Genomic DNA, 18,079 nt, shown 5'->3' on the forward strand with positions numbered 1-18,079 from the left:
GTAGGTGCTGGGGTCCAACTGTGAGCAAGTCTCTGCCCTCGTGGAGCTGATGTAGGAAGAGGCAGACAGTACACTGAGGTCTGTGCCTGAAGATGGCGGTAAGTGCTATGAAGGTCATAAGCAGGGCAGGAGGATGGGGTGACGGGGCTGGGGAGTGGGCTCTGCTAGGGAAAAGGGGGCATCCTTTTTGGAGAGATGCCGTTTGAGCAATGCCCTGGTGGAGAGGGGAAGATATTGGAGAACTGAAGTGGGAGTGTGCTTGGTGTGTTCGAGGGATCGTAGGCTCCAAAATGCTTGGGCCATAGTATGCCCAGTAAGGTGAGAACCTCCAGATGGAGAGATGCCCGGGTGAACGCGTACCTACCCTCTGACTTGACCCACCGCCTGCACCCACCATCTCCCGGTGGATGGAACTGGATGAATCTCTGACTTCCTGTGAATGTCAATGTCCTTCGCTGGGTGGTTTCTCACCATCTTCCATCACTTGAGGCCCCTTCCCTGTGCCGCCGGGCGGGCTCTTGTCCCCAAACTGTTGAGTGCTGGCTTTGTGGACCGTGAGGGGTGGGTCATGGCCTGTCACTGTTGTGCTTGCCCGTGGCACTGGAACTGGACCCAGCCTCTGGCACCTTCACTGCATGGTCCTTTTATTTTGGGGATATATAGGAGAAACTGATCACAACCCCTCCCCAAAAAGCAATGGGGGTCCTAGGGCCATGGCCAGCCTCTGAGGAGAATCTGGGGTTTATGGGCAATTGACAGGTCCCATCATTTTTTTGACAGGTCAGGGACAGTGGGTGTAAAGCCTCCAACCCTCTGCAGGGCACCTTACCTACCTCCCCACGTGGGCCATGGTCTCCCCCAGTGCCATTGCCTGCTGTCCTCCTGGAGCTAAGGTGGCTCCTGCGAGGTCCCTGGAGCCCAGGCACCTCCTCTCTGTCCTCACATCTGGCCAAGGATCTCTGCCCACTTGCCTCCAGTCGACCCTCCCTGTCCAGCCTCCACTCTGCAGCCGGGGGAGCTATGCACATGCCTGAGCACATCCCTTCCCCTTAACACTTTCTGGGGGCTTCTCAGAGCCTGAGGAACCGGGTCTAAACTCCTCATGCCCATCCCGGGCCCTGCCTGTCTTCCCGAGCCCATGGCCTTCTGCACAGCTCCAGCCTCCAGGACCACAGCCACAGAGCCCCTTCCACCCTGGAAGATGCCCTTCGTGCCTGTGCTCATGCTCTTCCCGCAGATGAAGTCTTTCTACCTCTTCACTGCCCAGCGACTTAGATCCGTCCAAATGCTACATCCTCTGTGCAGCTCGCCCTGGTTGGAACCAGTGAGTCCTCTTTCTGTGCCTTCGTGTCATGCCGTTTTACCCTTGGTGGTTACAAGCTAAGTGAGGCAGGTCTCATCTTCCCTGCTCCACGTGTAGGTGAAGTAGAGAGAATTTAGGTAACTTTTCAAAGTCACACAATTCCTTTGGGCGTCCTGTTAGTCCCATGCTTTTCCTGGGACTGCAGACTCCTCCTCCTGCATTTATATCATTCACAAGAGCTTTAGATGTTATAGAAAATGTGGCGTCAGATGGCTGTCACCTGGTCTGGGATGCTTTAGCCCAGAATGGTCAAATCTTTGAGCCGAAAAAAGGAACAGGGAAGCTCCCCTCTCACTCCTGGCTTGCCAAACCTTGGGCCTTCTTCCTAGAACTTTCTAATAAGTAAACAAAGATTGCTCTTACATGTGGGAATCTGCACAGAGTCAGTGGCTGAGCAGAGCCCTGGCCGCCCTCGGGCCTGCACCCAAACGCTGCTCTTGACCTTCATTCAGGTCTGTTCTCAGCAGATGGCAGTGGGAGCAACCACAGGATCCGAAACCATGAGGCCCGGGACTTGCTGAGAGCCATGCCCGCTTGACTTCCAGATCTCAGAGAATCAGTCTCTTAACAATGGAGCTGTGATGATGATGAGGATGGTGACCACTGCTTGCAGGTCCCCAAGTCCTAGGACAGGCCCTGCAGTGAGCTACATGCCTTGTGTAGTCTTCTGGCTTCATCCTCCCGACTAGAAGGAGGAGCCACTATGGCAGGCAGACCTGGACCCCGACACAAGCATACTAAGTGCCTGGCCTAGGTCACACAGGGTCGCACCCTTGAACCAGGGAATCTGACTCCAGACCACCCCGCTTAATGTTTCTGAGCAAATGCTGAGTGGCAGGTGTCCTTCCCTGCAACCTGTCTCCACCTGGCCACAGTGAGGAAAGGTAAAGGAAGCCTTTGCTTCGTGGGCCCGTGAGGAGGCGGACACTCCCCAAGCCACTAAAACCAGACACTCCTGACGGATGCCACTCCATACTTTCCACTCAGTAAACCTGAAAAATCAACTCTCGTCCCTCGACGCTGTCTGGGAATGAACACACCACTGCCTCTGCCCGCAGCCCACAGCATCTAGAGCAGACACTGAACATGGCCCCAAGGGGGCCAATCATGAAACCACAGCCTTCGCCGTCTGATTCCTTCTTCCCAGACTGTTAGACTAACACTGGACCCTGGTCTGGGATACAGAGAGTGGGCAAGGTGGTGTTCTGGGCCACAGGTATTGAAGGAATGGAGGTGGCTTCCCTGGAATGTGCCAGAACTGGCAACTGCTAGGGTCCACTGTGTGGTGACATGCTTGGCTTCAAATTACGTTCAAGTCATGTTTGCAGGGTCTGTAGGTGTGTGCTGTACCCTGTCATAGCTGTGAGCAGGTTGGAGATCACTCGAGGACCCTCTTCCTGGAAGACTAGGGGGAGGAGAGGAACAGATATCCTGAGATGGGGGCACACTTGGGGCACAGGACCCTTAAGGCAGCGGCAGCTCAGGAGACTCTCTGGGGGGCTTCTGGGGCCAGCATGCTGGACATCATCACTGCTGAGGGGCTCATGGGTGATTGCTACTCAGCGAATGTTTACTGAGCACCTATAATATATGGCCCAGCATGGGGGAATGCAGCTGAAAACAAAAGAGGGGCACCTCCTGTCCTCCCAACAGCCTTTCCCTGCCATAATATCCATGCTGGGCCCTGCCAGTGCCCCTGCAGCCCCCAGGTCCCCTGTTTCCTGCCATCTTTCACCCACACTCCTGCTGTGACCTGTTCCAGTGGCCCTTTGCTCCAAACACTCCACCCCTCATCTCTGGCTGCTTGTGCCCAGGAAACATCTGTTCTTTTACAAAATACATAGCATCAGTCCTACATGCCTCCCTTCATCGCAGGGGTGGGGACTTGGGTCCCTGCACGTGGAGCAGAAGAGTGACGCCAAGGCTTTGCAGACACTGCCACCTGGTGGTCAGGACAAGAGTGGTAGCGAGGGGACCTGGGAGTGACAACTGATGGACACAGAAGACACCAGCTCTTAAACACTCTGCCCTCCACAGGCTGGAAGGGTCTTCTGAGAAGTGCCTTAATGTTCTGTTTTTAATCTAATTCACTACATTGGGTGTCCACGCCCTAGGGGTTCAACAGAGGCCACCACTGTGATGCAGATCTCCTCTCCCTGCCCAAATATTGAAGAAGAGGGCAGACTAGGGATGGAGCCAGAGGGGCTGTTGAGATCCCAGGGCAGACACAAGTGGTCAGGGGAGGCGGGATTGAAAGTTGAGGGAGAAAAGGGGGATCACTTCAGGTGCCCCAGTAGTGACCAGCTCCCTGGATGGAGCCAGAGGCCCTTCTAGCTGGTCCCCTGTGCCGACGGCTCATCAGCACATCCGGAGGAGCCTTCCTCTGCGGGGGCCTGTTCAGTCAGTTAGCAAGTATTTGCAAAGCAAGTGCCTTCCGCACACTGGAACCTGGCACTCAAGGTAGGCGGTCAGGACGCCCACGCAGGTGCAGAGTTGGGTCAGGGGTGTGTGTGGGGGGGTCAAGGGTACAGCCTCTGCAGCCTGGGTCCTTAATTTTCCAGAAGAAAACAATTACACAAGACTTGGAAGCTGTTCCTGGCAGAGACAGCTACCAGAGGAGCTGCCTTGGGTCAGAGAATCAGAGCCAGAAATGTGGGCTGCAGGGCCCCCCCACGGCAGCTGGGAACCCTGTGAGGATCCAGGGAAAGGACACCCCCGATACTGAGCCTTCCAGGGGCCAAGAACACAGGACAGAGAACCCGGTGAGGGTGGGTGAGGCTGGTGGGAAAGCCCGTGCTGCTCCTGGGCCATGGGCTTCACCATGATAGACACCGTAGCTCCGACAGCCCGGTGCCTGCCAGGCTCTGCCTTCCACCGGGAGCTCCAGGACCCCAGAGCTCGCTTTATGCTGCAGCCTGAGGGGTCCAACTGGACAGCCAGCCCTGTGGGCTGCCTCCCCCGCGGGCATCTGGCCGATTCTCCCTGGGAGGGGGGAGGAGGGCTGAGGGTCCCTCTGCCCCTTGGTGTCTCCACAGCTCAGGGGACAAGTGCAGGACTGATACTTCTGCTGGTTTTGGGGCCTGTAGCTTGACCCCAGGTGTCTAGAGTAACTGGTCCTATTCGGATTCCACAGCTTTTGAGTCCAGGAGCCGACTGGCTTGGCCGGGAGAGGGTGATAGCTGAAGTCCGTTTTGGTGCCATGCCAAAGTGCTCAAGGTGCTACCTTGTGGCTGCCAGAGACTGGCAAGGGGGCGTCTCCCCAAATGTCCCGTTCACTTCCGCGCTGAAGTACTCCAGCCGTCATGGTCATTCATCAGCCCCAGCGTCCGAAACTGGCTCCGCATTCCTGGTATTTGAGTGTCTTCTGTGTCCACGTGGGAGGTCACTGCTGATCGCTCTGTCGTGCATCCTCACCCTGTGGGTAAGGGGCCTCGATTTACACCCGTGGAGCCTGAGGGAACTGCCCTGACCCCCTGGACTTACCAGACATATGTATCAACACACCAATCATGCACCAGGCCTGTGAGGGCTGTTTTCTTAGCTCATGTTGCAGCAGAACCAGAGGGGCTGCTGGCCAAGCCAGGGATCCATTCACAGGGACTCTAGGGGCAAGAGGCAAGGAGGGCCTGGCTACGGCACTGTGGCTGGACAGCAGATGCTTCACCCTCCTCTCCTCATGAATCCAGCCACTGTCTGCTGCTGCAGGCGCTCCACTCAGGAAGGGTGATGGCACTGTGGGGACAGCAGCCACAGTTGTCCACACCTGAGAAACCATCACAGCCTGGATGGCTCTGGGGGTCCCTTCTGCAGCAAAGATCTATGTATCTGTTCAGACACTGACGTCTTATCATTCAACCTACTTGGAATTTGTAGTTCAGACATTTGTGCCCACAAAACACTATCTTCATAAAGAGCACGGTCTAAGTAAGAGACCAGCCAAGAAGGCACCTGGGTTCTGATGGCTCCTTTCCCTCCCTCCCCCTGCCTCTTCCGTCCTGCCTTTTCGTCCAAGGCCCAGAAGGTCAACTACTTGTACCCCCCCCATGCCTACTCTGCAGGCCCCTCAGCTTTGTCTCCCCCAGCTACCCTCAGTCCCTGGACCTGTGTCGGAGGACACGGGAACTGTCTCTAGGGCATCTATGTATATGCCACTTGGGACTCTGGTTGGCAAAGCCTTCTCATCCTCAATCAGGTAGTGTTGACACGAGCAGGTCCCCAGCAGGCAGAGTTGGCCTGGTCTGAGTTTTCCAATAGGGTTGCTCTTGCCCCATCTCCCAGGGCATCTAGAAACCCCTATTCCGGATGGAATGGGATGGTCTTGGAATTTTAAGAAAATGCCGTGGACAGTCTCTGAGAGCACAGTCTGAACCCGTTGACTGCTGCCCCCTCACGGCCACACCCATACCCCACAGGCCATCTGCTGCATCGCTTGGCCCTCGGGAGCTAGAATGCATCCCCAACACTGGAGGGCAACTCTGAGGGCTGGCTAGCACACTGGCAGGCCTCAGGGAGGGGGCAGAGAGGGAACAAATGTAGGAGCCCACCGCAGGGGGTGGGGGGCGACTCAAGACCTCTCCTCTAAGCGGGGAAGGATGTATATGCTCCTTCACCTTGGAGGGGGTCTACAGATTTGAAGTGTGGGTGAGTGGCAGGGGAAGAAAGGAACCTTGAGTGAGGAGAGGGTGTCCCTGGTCCCAGTGTTATCATCCCCCAGGCCCATTCTGCTGCTTGGGTAAGCTCACCACAGGTCCTGATAATCTCAAGCCAGCAGGTTGGGAGCATCTCTGAGAGCATTCACTAGAGAAATCCTTCTTACCAGACATGGCAAAGAAGAATCATTCTGAAAGCTGCTTTGGAAGTTAGGCAAGCGGTGTGCCAGAAACAGCTGAGAACTGAACTCTCCCCTCTGCTCATTCCCCAACCCCGGGGGACCCAAGTAGAGGTAACTGCCAAGATCCCCACCCACTCCCAGGAATGAGACACAGTCCACTGGTCCACACCCAGCTGCTGTAGTGTAGCTTGGTTTTATTTATGTCCACAAATATTTCAAAAAAATTACAAAATACTCAAATGGAGAGAACACAGAAGTCACGATTTCTGGGTGTCTACTCTGTTTACACTGTGTTATCTCATGGCAAACTACTCATATATACATTTAGCTTCAAGATATATATAAACGTAGCAAATCAGAATGTACACTCTGCTCTGCTGCTGCAGTGAAATGTGAAGCTCAATCTTGACAACATTCAACAAGATACGTACAAAACACAGAAAAGCAAAACCAAACTTCAAACAAAAGGAAGGAAAATCCAAAAGGAAACCAAGGGGTCGGGCTTCAAAGACACTGTGAAGGTCTGGGGCCTCCTAAACACACCGTAGCTGACCAGTGAGGGTTTCAGGTCTTAGGTTCTTAAATGGAAGAATCTCAGTGCTTCACCTTGGGATATGGGGGAAAACCAAAACGTTAACGAGCAAACACCTTCAGACAGTCTTCAAGTAGAGACTTCCAAGTACTTCACTATGTCTCTTCTTTGGAAAAATGGATACACAGAGAGGCGATCAAGAAGGTCTAACTGAATGGCAGACACTGTGTTCCACCCAAAGGAAAACAAAGATGCAGAGGAGGGGGCCTCGGGCAGGAGGGCCGCCTGCCTCCAGGGGAGACAAGTGCCTTCTGCCCTTGAGGCCTGGCCCGAGTCTGGACACACAGCTCCTTTGAGTTTGCCTCCCTCTAAGGAGCTAGAGTTAAGGCAGAAATGGAACGGGAGAAAATTAAAGAGAAAAACGACAAACATATCCAGAGGATTCCCAGCAGACAAAACAATCCTGTCTGTCCCAACTGAAACCAAACATAGTTTTAATAGAAATGGAAATACCCCTGATGCAGGTGTGAGTCCAGAACCTGAATCTGAGCTAATGCCTGCTGGCTTCTGGCTCAATGCGCTCGCCTCTGGTCCTGGCCACACTGCCGCACCCACTGACCCTCGGGCGCTCTGCTTCATGTTGTAGCAGCTCTCAGATGGGACTTACAACAGCAGGGGTGGCCCTCAAGAGTCTGAGGGGGGAGGAGCAGGAAAGATCACACCCTGACAGGAGGACTGATCTCCAGGTGCACACATCCCCAGGTCCCCCCTATTCCTCCACCCTGGAGAAAGCACACCATGCCGGTGCTTAGAAAGGAGAGGTGGGTCTTCTGCAGAATGGCCAGAGCCCTAGAGTGGCAGCTCCCAGGTGGAAGGAAGCTTGCCTTTTCATCCCACGTCGGCAGCTGCAACTCTCATTCCTACACCCAGAAGGAACAGTGGGACTTAAATGGTATCCCTGTCTGATGTGGGTCACCATGCACGGACCTGTTCCTGGGGGAGATGCACAGGCCACCACCCACAACCATGCCAACTCCTGGGCCTCCCTCGCTCGAAAGTGGCTTCTAGCTATGTGGCCAGGATGGCCTGGCCTCCCCACAGGAATATCCCGACGATAACACACACAAAAGGGCAGGTTTTTTTTGTTTTTGTTTTTTTTAAACAGATTCCTTTGGCAAGTGTGTGTGCTGTGAATTTTTTTGTAGGGAATCCTGTTTTCTTGAATTTTCTAGAATGTTTATGAAATCATAAGAGTACTTAAGAAGGCAGTTCATCCAGAACAACCAAATGTGTGTGCATAGAAATCTATAAGGAAATCTACAATCAGACACACAGAAACATGTGCTTTCTATCCTGCAGAAACAGAACAAGGTGGACATTTAACTCTTGCACTTCCTCGTACAAAATAAAAAAGGTTTCATCTAACAGATATCTGGACCTCTGGCAAAGCACAAGCTAGGAAGAGACAGAAGTGAAAATCAAGGCAGCAAATCAAAGAAATGGTCTGTAACATTGTCCCTGCAGACCCCTGGATGCTCACTGCTGTGACCACACCGTGTCCCAAGCCTCTGCCCGTTTGCAATTAGTAACGCCCATCTGTTCCCTTTAATTAAAGGGATAATTATATATAACTTTTTATTAAAAAATCAACTCTGTATTCTGTCAATAGCTGGTAGGAATTCACAATTAGTGACATGGCTGGAAAAAATAGATCAGAATAGTTTGTGGAAGAAAAAAAATGCCATTCTAAAATTATTTATTTACAGACGTAAAAAGCCATGCTGCAGAACTTTCTCAAATTATGAAGATCTCCTACAATGTAATAAAATAAAAGTTTTTTTTGTTTTTTTTTTTTTAAAAACTATAGCTCTTGGATTCCAAACTCATATGCCACCTATCTGCAAACCTCGTGGGTTCTGGAACACACATAACTGAGTGTGTCTGCACGCACAGTGAAGGGTGTGAACTGGATTCTAGCACCTACCAAGAAATCAAGGAAGGAAAAGAAAACTAAAGCCAAACCCCAAGATTGCAGGGAAAGTTTTCTGAATGTTCAGTCCAGTCCAGGACTAAGTTTCTGGGGGACTGTCATGCAGGGAGACCCAAACCAGTCTCAAGGAATCCTCTCTACAAACAAACACTATTATGCTGATAACATTTTTAGTTGTGGGGTTTTTAAATATATAAAGAAATCTTTAGAAGATATTCTTTTTCTTTTGTAGCTCATATCGTATGTAAAAAGTCCTGTTTCTCCCCCCAAGAACTGGGGTTTCCACAGCCAGCACTAACAAATAAATAACTTATAACTGCTTGTCACCTTCTTTCTTCAGTCGACTAGAAAGAAAACAAAAGGAGAAAGTATTCAGCACCAGACCTGGGCAGGTGGGACCAGGCATGCAGCTCAAGGGTGCAGATGACCAGAGTGGCCTCCCATGCAGGTGACCCTCCCCTCCTCTCCCTCCCACCAATATGGCTCTGTGGGAGAATCCTCCAGTGCCAAGAGGTCAGGGCCTGCAGAGCCATAGGGAGGAGTCTGGCACTTGCTGATATGGGAGGAGCACTGTGGGCATGGCTAGGAGGGGGCGACCATTAGGCAGGGTTAGTGGCCCACAGGTGGGGTCAAACAGCGAGCCCACTCCCTTCTGGACTCTCCCCACCTCACCTGTAATAATCTTCCTGACTTGGTAGGTGGCCACCATGCATGTGGGGGTGTCCATGCAGCCATTGCTGTTCCATGGCCAGTCTCTGCAGCTCTGCCGACTGGGCATGCATGGCCTGCAGCTGGTGGGCTGCAGACATGGGGGGTGGGATGGCCCCGGGCAGGTCTCGGGGGTAGGGAGTACCTGCCAAACACAAAACAGCCTTCGATACAGAAAGGCCAGGGAGTGGCCAGGATGCAGCCAGCAAGAGATCAGGTCAGGAGATAACCTCCTGAGGGGAGGAGCAAGAGACTACTTACTCTGTAGGGACCCATGGAGCAGAGCCCCCCAGGAGAGAAAGAAGGCCCAAGGTACTGCCCCGTGGATCTCCTGAGCCTGGGGTGGAGGTCAGGGGAAGATAGAATATGCATTCCCTCGTCCTCAGGCTCTTCTTCATGGAGGCCCACCCTGAACCCTCAGTGTAAATTCACTGCCTCTGTCACTCCTTCACATCGCATTGTCTTGATCCTGCTCTTATTAGGCATTCAGACCCGTCCAGCCCCAGCTCTCTGAGGGCAGGGGTTTGCCTGCCCAAGTGGACTCCTGGCACACAGGAGGTATTTGCTGAACACATGGATGAATGAATGAATGAACAGACATCAGATACCAAACCCAACTCTCACACTGGAACCCTCCGTCCCCAGGTGCATGCTTACCAAAAACTGGATGACGAAGCATCTCGTGCTCATGGGGGGGCTGTCCAAGCAGAGGGTTGGGGAGGGTGCCAGGGGGATAGGGAAAGCGAGCCAGGTGAGGGCCAGCAGTCAAGGGGTCGACCAGCGGGTGCACTGGGCCTGCTGAACCTAAGAGAGGGGCAGAAGTCCAGATGCAAGTGGTGCAGAGCTCTGGAGCTCTCTGCGTCTGCCCTTGTTGGCCGTTAACTACCAGTGACTTCCTCACCACAGCCAGCTCCTGGCCACCAGGGCCACCAAAAATCCTGACCCCAAGTGGCTGCCCCCACTCCAACCTATAGTAAAGTTCCAGAAACTAACAGAGAGATAAATGTACATACTATTTCCTCCTCTCGTTCCTGAGTACCCCTACAGGCAGCATCTTCCCTATGCTGTTTTGTTGATGATGCTTGATCATTAGAACCTACCTGGCTAAATCCCTAGACCTTAGACCTGCCCTGTACCTGTCAGCTCCAGAAGGACCGTGGGGCCACTCCAGTCCTGCCATAGACAGTGTTCCTCAACCCAGTTGCTGGCTGGATTGGCAACGCTCCCCAGAGCTGCTTCCCTGGCCCTTCACCCACAGAACCCACAGGAGGGGTTCAGCAGATTGGGGGATGCCAGATGCTGCATGCTGTTAGCAGGGTGCCACTGGCAGGGACAAGGCTTACCAAACCCTGCTCTCTCCTCTCAGCCCCTGTGCCCCAGCCACCCTCCCTCCCTGCACATGTCTCTTCCCACCTTCAAGCCTGCGCCAAAGTTACCTTCTTGATGAGGCTTTCTCATGGCTTTCTAACTGCAACCTTGTGCCCAGCTTCCCTGTTCCCTTTCCCTTGCTAGCTGTCCTCCAGAACACTGACTGCTTTGCTCTCTCCAAGACACACCGACTTCCTGCCTCCAGATTGGGAAGGTGGACAGGGCTGTTGTCATCATCTACTGCTGTGCCTGACACATCACAGATGCTCTGTAACTATTTGTCAAATGGATGAATGTTGTATGAACGAATAACTGCCTGTCCCCATACAGCATTAAGACATTAAGCATTAAGACATCCACTGGTTACACTGGGGCTTAGACAGCCTGTGCTGGGTGGCATCAAAGCTCCAGGTGTCAAGACCATGGGTGAAAGTGACAGCTCCTTGGCTTCCCCAGAACCAACTGCCTGTATAGAGTCCAGGCTCCCCACATCAGGGTTGGGGGCACAGGTAGGGAGCCAGATGCTGCCTTCCCCACTTCTGGGCCCTGCTCTGTCCCCCTCCTTCCCTGCATGGAGAGAGATTTGCCCTCAGAAGTCCTGCATGCAGCGTGGGCTGTGACATGGGGCTCCATGGCAGGCCTGGGTCCCAGGGTGCAGGTACAGCTCCTCCCACCCCATCTAGCAGGGCTACAGAGCTACAGACAGAGGAGAAACTGTCCGTGTCTGCCTTCAGCCTGGTTGGCCAGTCAGCAGGGCTGCAGGAGCTCCCATTCTTGGAGTGGACAGGCCAGGGTGGTCCTGTTCCCCAATGGGAATGGGAGGACTGTTGGTTTCTATCACTGGGAGATGCTCTAGAGCCTCCTGGGTGTCCCACTAGCCTCCATTGGGTTCCTTGCCCCTCAGGCCCCACCTTCCGCCTTTAACCCAATTCAGTGAGCACAGGCTGCTTCCCACTATCCCCAGCACTGGAGGCACAGAGCCAGGAACATAAGCTTCATCCAGCAAACTGCGAGCAGAGGGCCCCAGGGTGACTCAGCATTCTGGGGACTGGCAGCTCTGGAGGACTGGGGGGCTGGGCAAAGACAGAGGCAGCGGGTGAGTAAAGAAGTGAGAGGATTTCCAGACAGATGTAGACTATTCTCAGATCAAGGATGAGGGATTCCTTTAGGAAAGAACCGTCTCTGCTATTGGATAGTGGCTCTGTCTCTGGCCTGCACCTCATCATAACCAGAGCTCAACCCACAGTGCCCCCTCATAGCCCAGCCTGGAGGGCGGGCACCCACCTTGGTGGAGGGGGTCCTGCTGGTGGAGGTGGAGGTGCGAGTGGATGTGTGAGTGCTGGTGATGGTGCGGAGTCACGTTGAACATCTGCAGGCGGGCCAGAGGGTCGCTGGTCAGCGATGCCATGCGCTCAGCGTGGATCCGCTCGGCCGCCAGTCTATCAGGGTAGCTCATCTCAGGCCGCAGCTGGGGGCCCGCCAGGGCCAGTCTCTCCCTCTCCAGGGGGTTCAGGCCCGGGTGGAAAGAAGCAAAAGGGTGGGGGCCCGCAGTGGGGGGGATGGTGAGGGCGCTGTGCCGGGCGAAGTGCTCCATGGGGTTGGTGGCTGGGTGCAGGGGGTCCAGCTCTGGGGGCTTCACCTCGAAGCCTGGCTTCATCCTCTCCCGTAGCTCCCGCTCCCGGATCTCCCGCTCCCGGATCTCCCGCTCCCGGAGCTCCCGCTCCCGGATGGTGGGGTCCACGTTGTAGAGGCCAGGCATGTGGTAGGCCAGCAGGGGATCAGTGGGGTTGAGGGGCATGTAGAAGGGGTGGTTGCGGTTAGTGGGTGACATGACGTGGGGCCGAGCATACTCGCTCAGAGTCCGAAGGGCAGGCGTGTCGGGCCCAATGTATGGAGGCACCGCAGCAATGGTGGTTGGTGGCGGCTCGAAGGATGGCCGCATGTGGCCAGGACCACTGAGCTGGGGGTCGCTGAGGCGGCCCTCATGGGCTGAGCTGGATGCCTTCTGCTGAAGGAAAGGAAGATGTGAGGGGCATATTCCCAGCTGTCCAGGGGTCTGAACCTGGCCCTGCTGCCATCCTGCACTGACCAGCAGGAGGACCAGTTGATCCCTCCACCTTGACACCAAGAGCAGGCCCCAACCATGGCCTGGGACAGGCTTGGGCTGCAAGGACCGGTCCAGACCCTGCTAGGACAGTTGCTTTGTGCCTATGGCTTCCCCTGTGCCCTAGATAGGGCCATGTATCTGAGAGACAAAAAGAACACCCACAAGCATGTGAGTGTGTATCTGAGAGAGTAAGCCACAGTACAGAGTTATAGAGGGACCCCCCCACCGTGGCCTGGTTGACCCCCAACTCACAGCTGCTCTCTCTGCCTCCCGCTCCCGCTCTCGTTCCCGCTCGCGCTCTTTCTCCTTCTCCTTCTCACGTTCCCGTTCCTCTCGTGCTTTCTGCTCAGCCTCCCGTTTGGCCTTTTCGATGGCCTCCTCCCTCTTCTTGGCCAGTTTGGATCCCGCCAGAGGCATGAAATACAGGTCCGTCCGCGCACATGAGTTGTAACCACGGTCCAGGTGTTTGTAGAACCTAAGGAAGGCCACATCTCTCACTGGGGCCCTGCGAGGACTGCAGCCTGCCCCTGATGCCCAGCCTGTCCCTGCCCTGGCCATGTCCACATTCCTGGGAAACCAGTACCTGGCTGACTGGCTGGCATGGCTGGGGGTATCCACCACGGTAGGCTCGGGGGACGGGCTCCTAGGTGGTGGAGGTGGGCTCTCGGGCTCCTCTGCATCATCCAGAGCCTCTTCCTTGATCTGGACAGTGGGGAGCGGGCAGGCTGTCCCCCCAGGTATGCTGCCTCCCGAAGAAACAGCAGCAGAGCACGGCGGCTGGGCTGAGGGGCCGGGTCCCGCAGGTGGCGTGGAGGTGGAAGAGCAGGTTGGAGGGGTGATGGGTGTCCCCCCAGGGACAAAGGGGTGCTGAGCAAATGAGGGCTGGGGGGGCACCTGGTGGAGGCCTGCTGGGGGGTGAGCAGCAGCAGCAGGGGGCAGGCTCTGGCTCTGGGTCAGCACTGGGGGCTGTGCAGGGGAGGAGGGTAGGGGCTGGCTCTGAGGCATGAGCTGTAGGGGAGGGGGATGGGCAGAAGGGGGATGGTGTGTGGACAGGGAGCTCAGGGGTTTCAGTGCTGGAGGGGGTGGGAGGTTGGCGTTCATGGAGAAGGGCGAGGGCCCCGAGAGATGAGGTGGGTGCTTGTGGGCTTGCGGGGCCGGCAGTTGGGGGATGGGCGTGGTGGGTGGGGGCTTGATGTGAGGCATGGCCAAGGGGGCTGGTGGCAGTGGCTGCTCCCTTGGGGGCTGCTGGGGCTGCAGTGCTGACTGTGAGGCTGTGGGCTGCAGGGAGGCATGAGGGAGAGCTGATGCCTGAGAGGCCTGGGGAGGGAGGCCAAAGGGCTGAGGGGGGCCTGGGTGCTGTAGCAGGGGCCCGGCCTGGAGGCTATGAGGGCCACTTGGGCCCTGGCTATGCAGCGGGGGCTGGCTGTGAGGTGGGGCGGAGGTCTGTCCAGCTGGCACGGTCAGAGGTTGGAGTGGGGGATGTGGTGAGGGCAGCCTCTGGGGGTGCAGGGTGGGTGCCTGCTGGATATGAGCGTGGGGAGCAGGAGCCGCTGGAGCCTGTGGCTGGCTTGGGGGCTGGGAGGCTGAGGGGGAGCCCTGTGGGGGGCCTGAAGTGGCAGAGGGTGTGGGCCCTGGCGTGGGGAGCTGAGAGGTTCCTGGTGGGGCGGTAGAGGGAGCCGGAGGGACCGCACTGGAAGCCTGCAAGGCTGGGGGCTGAGCCTGCAGCATCTGCTGCTGGGCCGAAGAGTCCGAGTCACTCTCGTTGTCCTGGGGGCTAGGGATGCTGGGGGACGTGCTGCGATTGTCCTGGTCAATGTCTTTGGGGTCGCTGCTGCCCTCATCGTTGACACTGCGGCTGTCCGAACTCTCTCCCTCGCCTTCCGATGGGGAGTTGGGCCGGCTGATCTCCTAGGGCCAGAGATGGGAGGGATAAAGCTCTAGCAGAGCAGGGGCTCTGGCTGCCCTGCGCTGCTAGCACCTGACACATGACAAAGGTCTGTGCAAATGAGGAATGAGCCTGGCCCCAGGGACTGCAGGTACTCCTTTGACCCTCCTCTGACTCTAGCCACTCCAGGTCCCTCCAGACTGCTGGGCCCCAGAGAGAATCTGGGCTCAGGGCCTCTCAAGGAGCATTAGCTGCCAGCTCCAGTCACAGTGGCTCAGCTGCGCATCTCACCTGGGTTTTTGTCTTCTTGGAGCTGGTCCTGTCAGCCTCCTCTGTATCAGAGGCCACCTTCTCCCGCTGGCGTTTGGTGCTCTTAAGGGGGGATGAGGCTTCCTCCTTCACCTTCTGCAGTGGAAAAGCCCACAAGGGGCATCAGGCCAAGGGAGGGTGTTCCATTAGCCTCAGGGGGTAAATGATGATGGTTTGCTAACACCTTACTCCTGAATTCTGAGCTCCATCTCCAGAAGCAAGAAAGCTCTGGAAGGGACCAGCTGATGCCAGGAAAAAACAAGTATCTGGAGGTGGAAATAACGTGGCTTTGTGGGGAAGGAGCCTTCCCAATCACACCCTAACCTTTGCCCCCGAGCCCTTGGGAAACTCAAGGCAGAGATGGCCCCCAAAGGTCAGTGCTGGAAGCTGCACTGGATCCCCTCTCTCCAGGCCACACTCTGCAGGCCTAGTCCAGGGCAACACTAATACCCAGGGAGGCTCATAGGAATAACGTGCAGCCCTGTGTGTGAGGGAGGTGAACATCAAGTCCACAAATCTGGGGTTTTGAGAGGGCAGGGCAAAGCAGGCCTCATTGCTTTGGGGGATGGGCACCTCACCTTGGCCGACTTCTTCACCGTCTCTGCTTTACTGTCATTGCTGGAGGTGCTGGCAGCACTGGGCGAGTTCCGGCCACTAGAGCGGATGTCTTCATTGATGGGCGAGGTACGACCATCAGGGCTGGCTGGCTGCTTCTTTCGACCACTGCGCAATGTAGACATCTGCCCACCCAAACCGGATGCTGGTGAGACTAGACCCCACACACACGCAGGAGCTTTAGGAGCAAACCCCACCGCCAGCATTATGGCAAATCCCAGGCCCTGGCCAGCATCAGGCACCTCTGGCTCTTCCTTGCTGTGTGGGAGTCAACATGGAGCTAAGGGAGGAGGGGGTGAATGGGTGGGTTCACATGGAAAAGACAGCAATTCTTAAACTGAAAGCACTCATTTCCAGGGACTGTCTTGGATGTTGTGTGGCAGAAATGAGCGAGACCTTCTGAGGGGCAGAAATCGGCCAGGACCACCTACCTGCGAAGTTCTCTGGAATGACAATCATACACTCTGCTTCAAATCACCTCACCCTTTCTGTTTAAACCACCCACTTCCTCACCCAAACCTAAACCAAACCCCTGCTGATTTCATCTGACAGGATAAGAAGTGACCCAAAGTGAGAAGCTGTCAAATAATATAGCTCAGCTCCTAAAACCACCAAGCACTTAAGCATGTTTCTGCAAAGCCATGGGGCTCAGAAGAGATGGGGGGACAATGATTCACACTGGTCCACCTGCTGGGTGGCCAGGGCACCGACAGCCTTGACAAAATCACAGAAAGGCATACAGTACCATCCACATGCCTGAAAGGGCCACTGGGGAGGCCAGCTACAGGGAAGGACGTTGGTGGCATCCCTAGCTCCCAGCCTGGGAAAACCCTTGCCCCTAAAGGTCCCTGCTGCCACATTTGCAACCTGGAAAACAAAACCTCTTTATGAAAAGGGCTATACAGTGAGGAGAAAAATTTACAAGTTTCCAAAAACACCTGCAAGTTTTAAGCAGCAGAGAGATGCCACAGTACAGGTGGTGGGCCCAGGGGCCAGAGGAAGGTCGGGGGACTTGGAGAGCCTGCACTGAACCAGACACTGGTACTGAAGAGCTCTCTATAAAAGCAAACTCAAAACATGCATCCCACTGACTCCCCGGGACAACACGAGGGAGGGAGAAAGCAAAAGCTCTTCCCAGATGCACAGACAAAACTAAGTATCTTTGGACCAATCATTCCTTTAAGGGGGCTGGTTCTCTACCTAAAATGAATCACTTCCCAGCCTTCTGGAAGGCACAAGCCCTAGCCTCCTAGAAACCTGCAGTGGCCTGCGTCGCCTGTCCTGAGGACTCACCGAGCCACGACTGCGCCGCGTCCTCATGCTATGCTTCCCACTGAGCCCATCGTCTTCCTCTTTGACAGGTTTGAACATGAATGGGGGAGGGTCCACAGGCTTCTCAATGGGGGGGAGCTCGCCGTATTTCTTGAAGTGGATGCGGCAGTCTGTGCAGAGTAGGATGTTCTCCCGGCCCCCGTGGTGCCAGTCTTTGGAGGCTGTGTGAGGGAAGAGGAGTGCAGGTGGGGAGCCCGGCCCTTCTGTGGCCTTGGACAGACACCCATTACTCACTCGGCTGCTGCCTGCTCTCTCCCAGGGTGGGAGAGGATTTCAGGACCACCTACCCCCTCCCCAATCTAACAGTATCCAGGAGGAGTTGGCAACAGGTTTCCCAGAAACACAGGTGCCCCCACTCCACCACACTGACTGTAATTGGGGGAGTGACAAAATATACAGATTTCATGCAACCAATGATACCCTGGCAGGTCTTCAACTGGATTCAGGAAATGTTCAGAACCTGAAAGTGCCTGAGCCTGTCCTGTCCCAGTGAGTGTCCCCACTGCTCCCTCCTCCCCCCATCCCTACTTACTGGTGGTAAAGCAGTGGCGGCAGGCGTACCCCTTCAGTTCCTGCTCACTGTCCTCACTGTCAAAGTCATCCTCGCTGGCTGAACTCAGGTCCACTGGGCATGGCAGGAACACAACAGGGGTGGGGGAGACACCATCATGCTTGGGCAAGACCAGGGCCATCTGTGACCTGTGGCCCGCCCCATGCTCTGAGCCACCAGTCAGAGTGGCCTGGAAGGTTGAAGTGGAGCGGTGCTCACGAAGGACCACTCTGAATTCCTCAGGGCCAGGGATCAGAATGAAGGACTCGTGTGAGGGGTGGTACCCAAGGGGCTGCCCTACCATATTTTGGAGGACTGACATCACACCTATATCCTGGAGTGGCAAGCACTGATGGGAATGTGAACACAGGGGGAATGTGTGGGAATTCACAGCTGGGAATGTGAACAGGTGAAGTACATCCCTATGAATTCCCTGACAGATCCAGACATCCTGAGGAGCTCCCTCTCCACCAAGTCCTACCCATGCTC

The 18,079-nt window shown here is 55.5% G+C and overlaps 1 protein-coding gene across 7 annotated transcripts in view; it reads right to left on the bottom strand.

Annotated features, from left to right (window-relative positions):
* Nucleotides 1–6,368: 6,368 nt before the first annotated feature.
* Nucleotides 6,369–18,079, bottom strand: part of RERE (arginine-glutamic acid dipeptide repeats) — a 409,781-nt gene continuing 398,070 nt past the window's right edge. For 6 of the 7 annotated variants that reach the window (XM_038537878.1, XM_038537881.1, XM_038537876.1 and 3 more), the window contains 10 exons: nucleotides 17,573–17,665; nucleotides 17,002–17,201; nucleotides 15,672–15,833; nucleotides 15,076–15,189; nucleotides 13,483–14,807; nucleotides 13,152–13,374; nucleotides 12,077–12,800; nucleotides 10,082–10,228; nucleotides 9,389–9,569; nucleotides 6,369–9,060 (listed from right to left, as the gene is read on the bottom strand). In XM_038537878.1, coding sequence (XP_038393806.1) covers nucleotides 9,027–9,060; nucleotides 9,389–9,569; nucleotides 10,082–10,228; nucleotides 12,077–12,800; nucleotides 13,152–13,374; nucleotides 13,483–14,807; nucleotides 15,076–15,189; nucleotides 15,672–15,833; nucleotides 17,002–17,201; nucleotides 17,573–17,665 — 3,203 coding nt within the window. In that variant the 3' untranslated portion in view covers nucleotides 6,369–9,026. The remainder of the gene's footprint in view (nucleotides 9,061–9,388; nucleotides 9,570–10,081; nucleotides 10,229–12,076; nucleotides 12,801–13,151; nucleotides 13,375–13,482; nucleotides 14,808–15,075; nucleotides 15,190–15,671; nucleotides 15,834–17,001; nucleotides 17,202–17,572; nucleotides 17,666–18,079) is intronic. The other variant, XM_038537880.1, reaches the window with a different exon arrangement.

The sequence above is a fragment of the Canis lupus genome, chromosome 5, assembly GCF_011100685.1.
Source record: "Canis lupus familiaris isolate Mischka breed German Shepherd chromosome 5, alternate assembly UU_Cfam_GSD_1.0, whole genome shotgun sequence".
NCBI classification, from domain to species: Eukaryota; Metazoa; Chordata; class Mammalia; order Carnivora; family Canidae; genus Canis; species Canis lupus.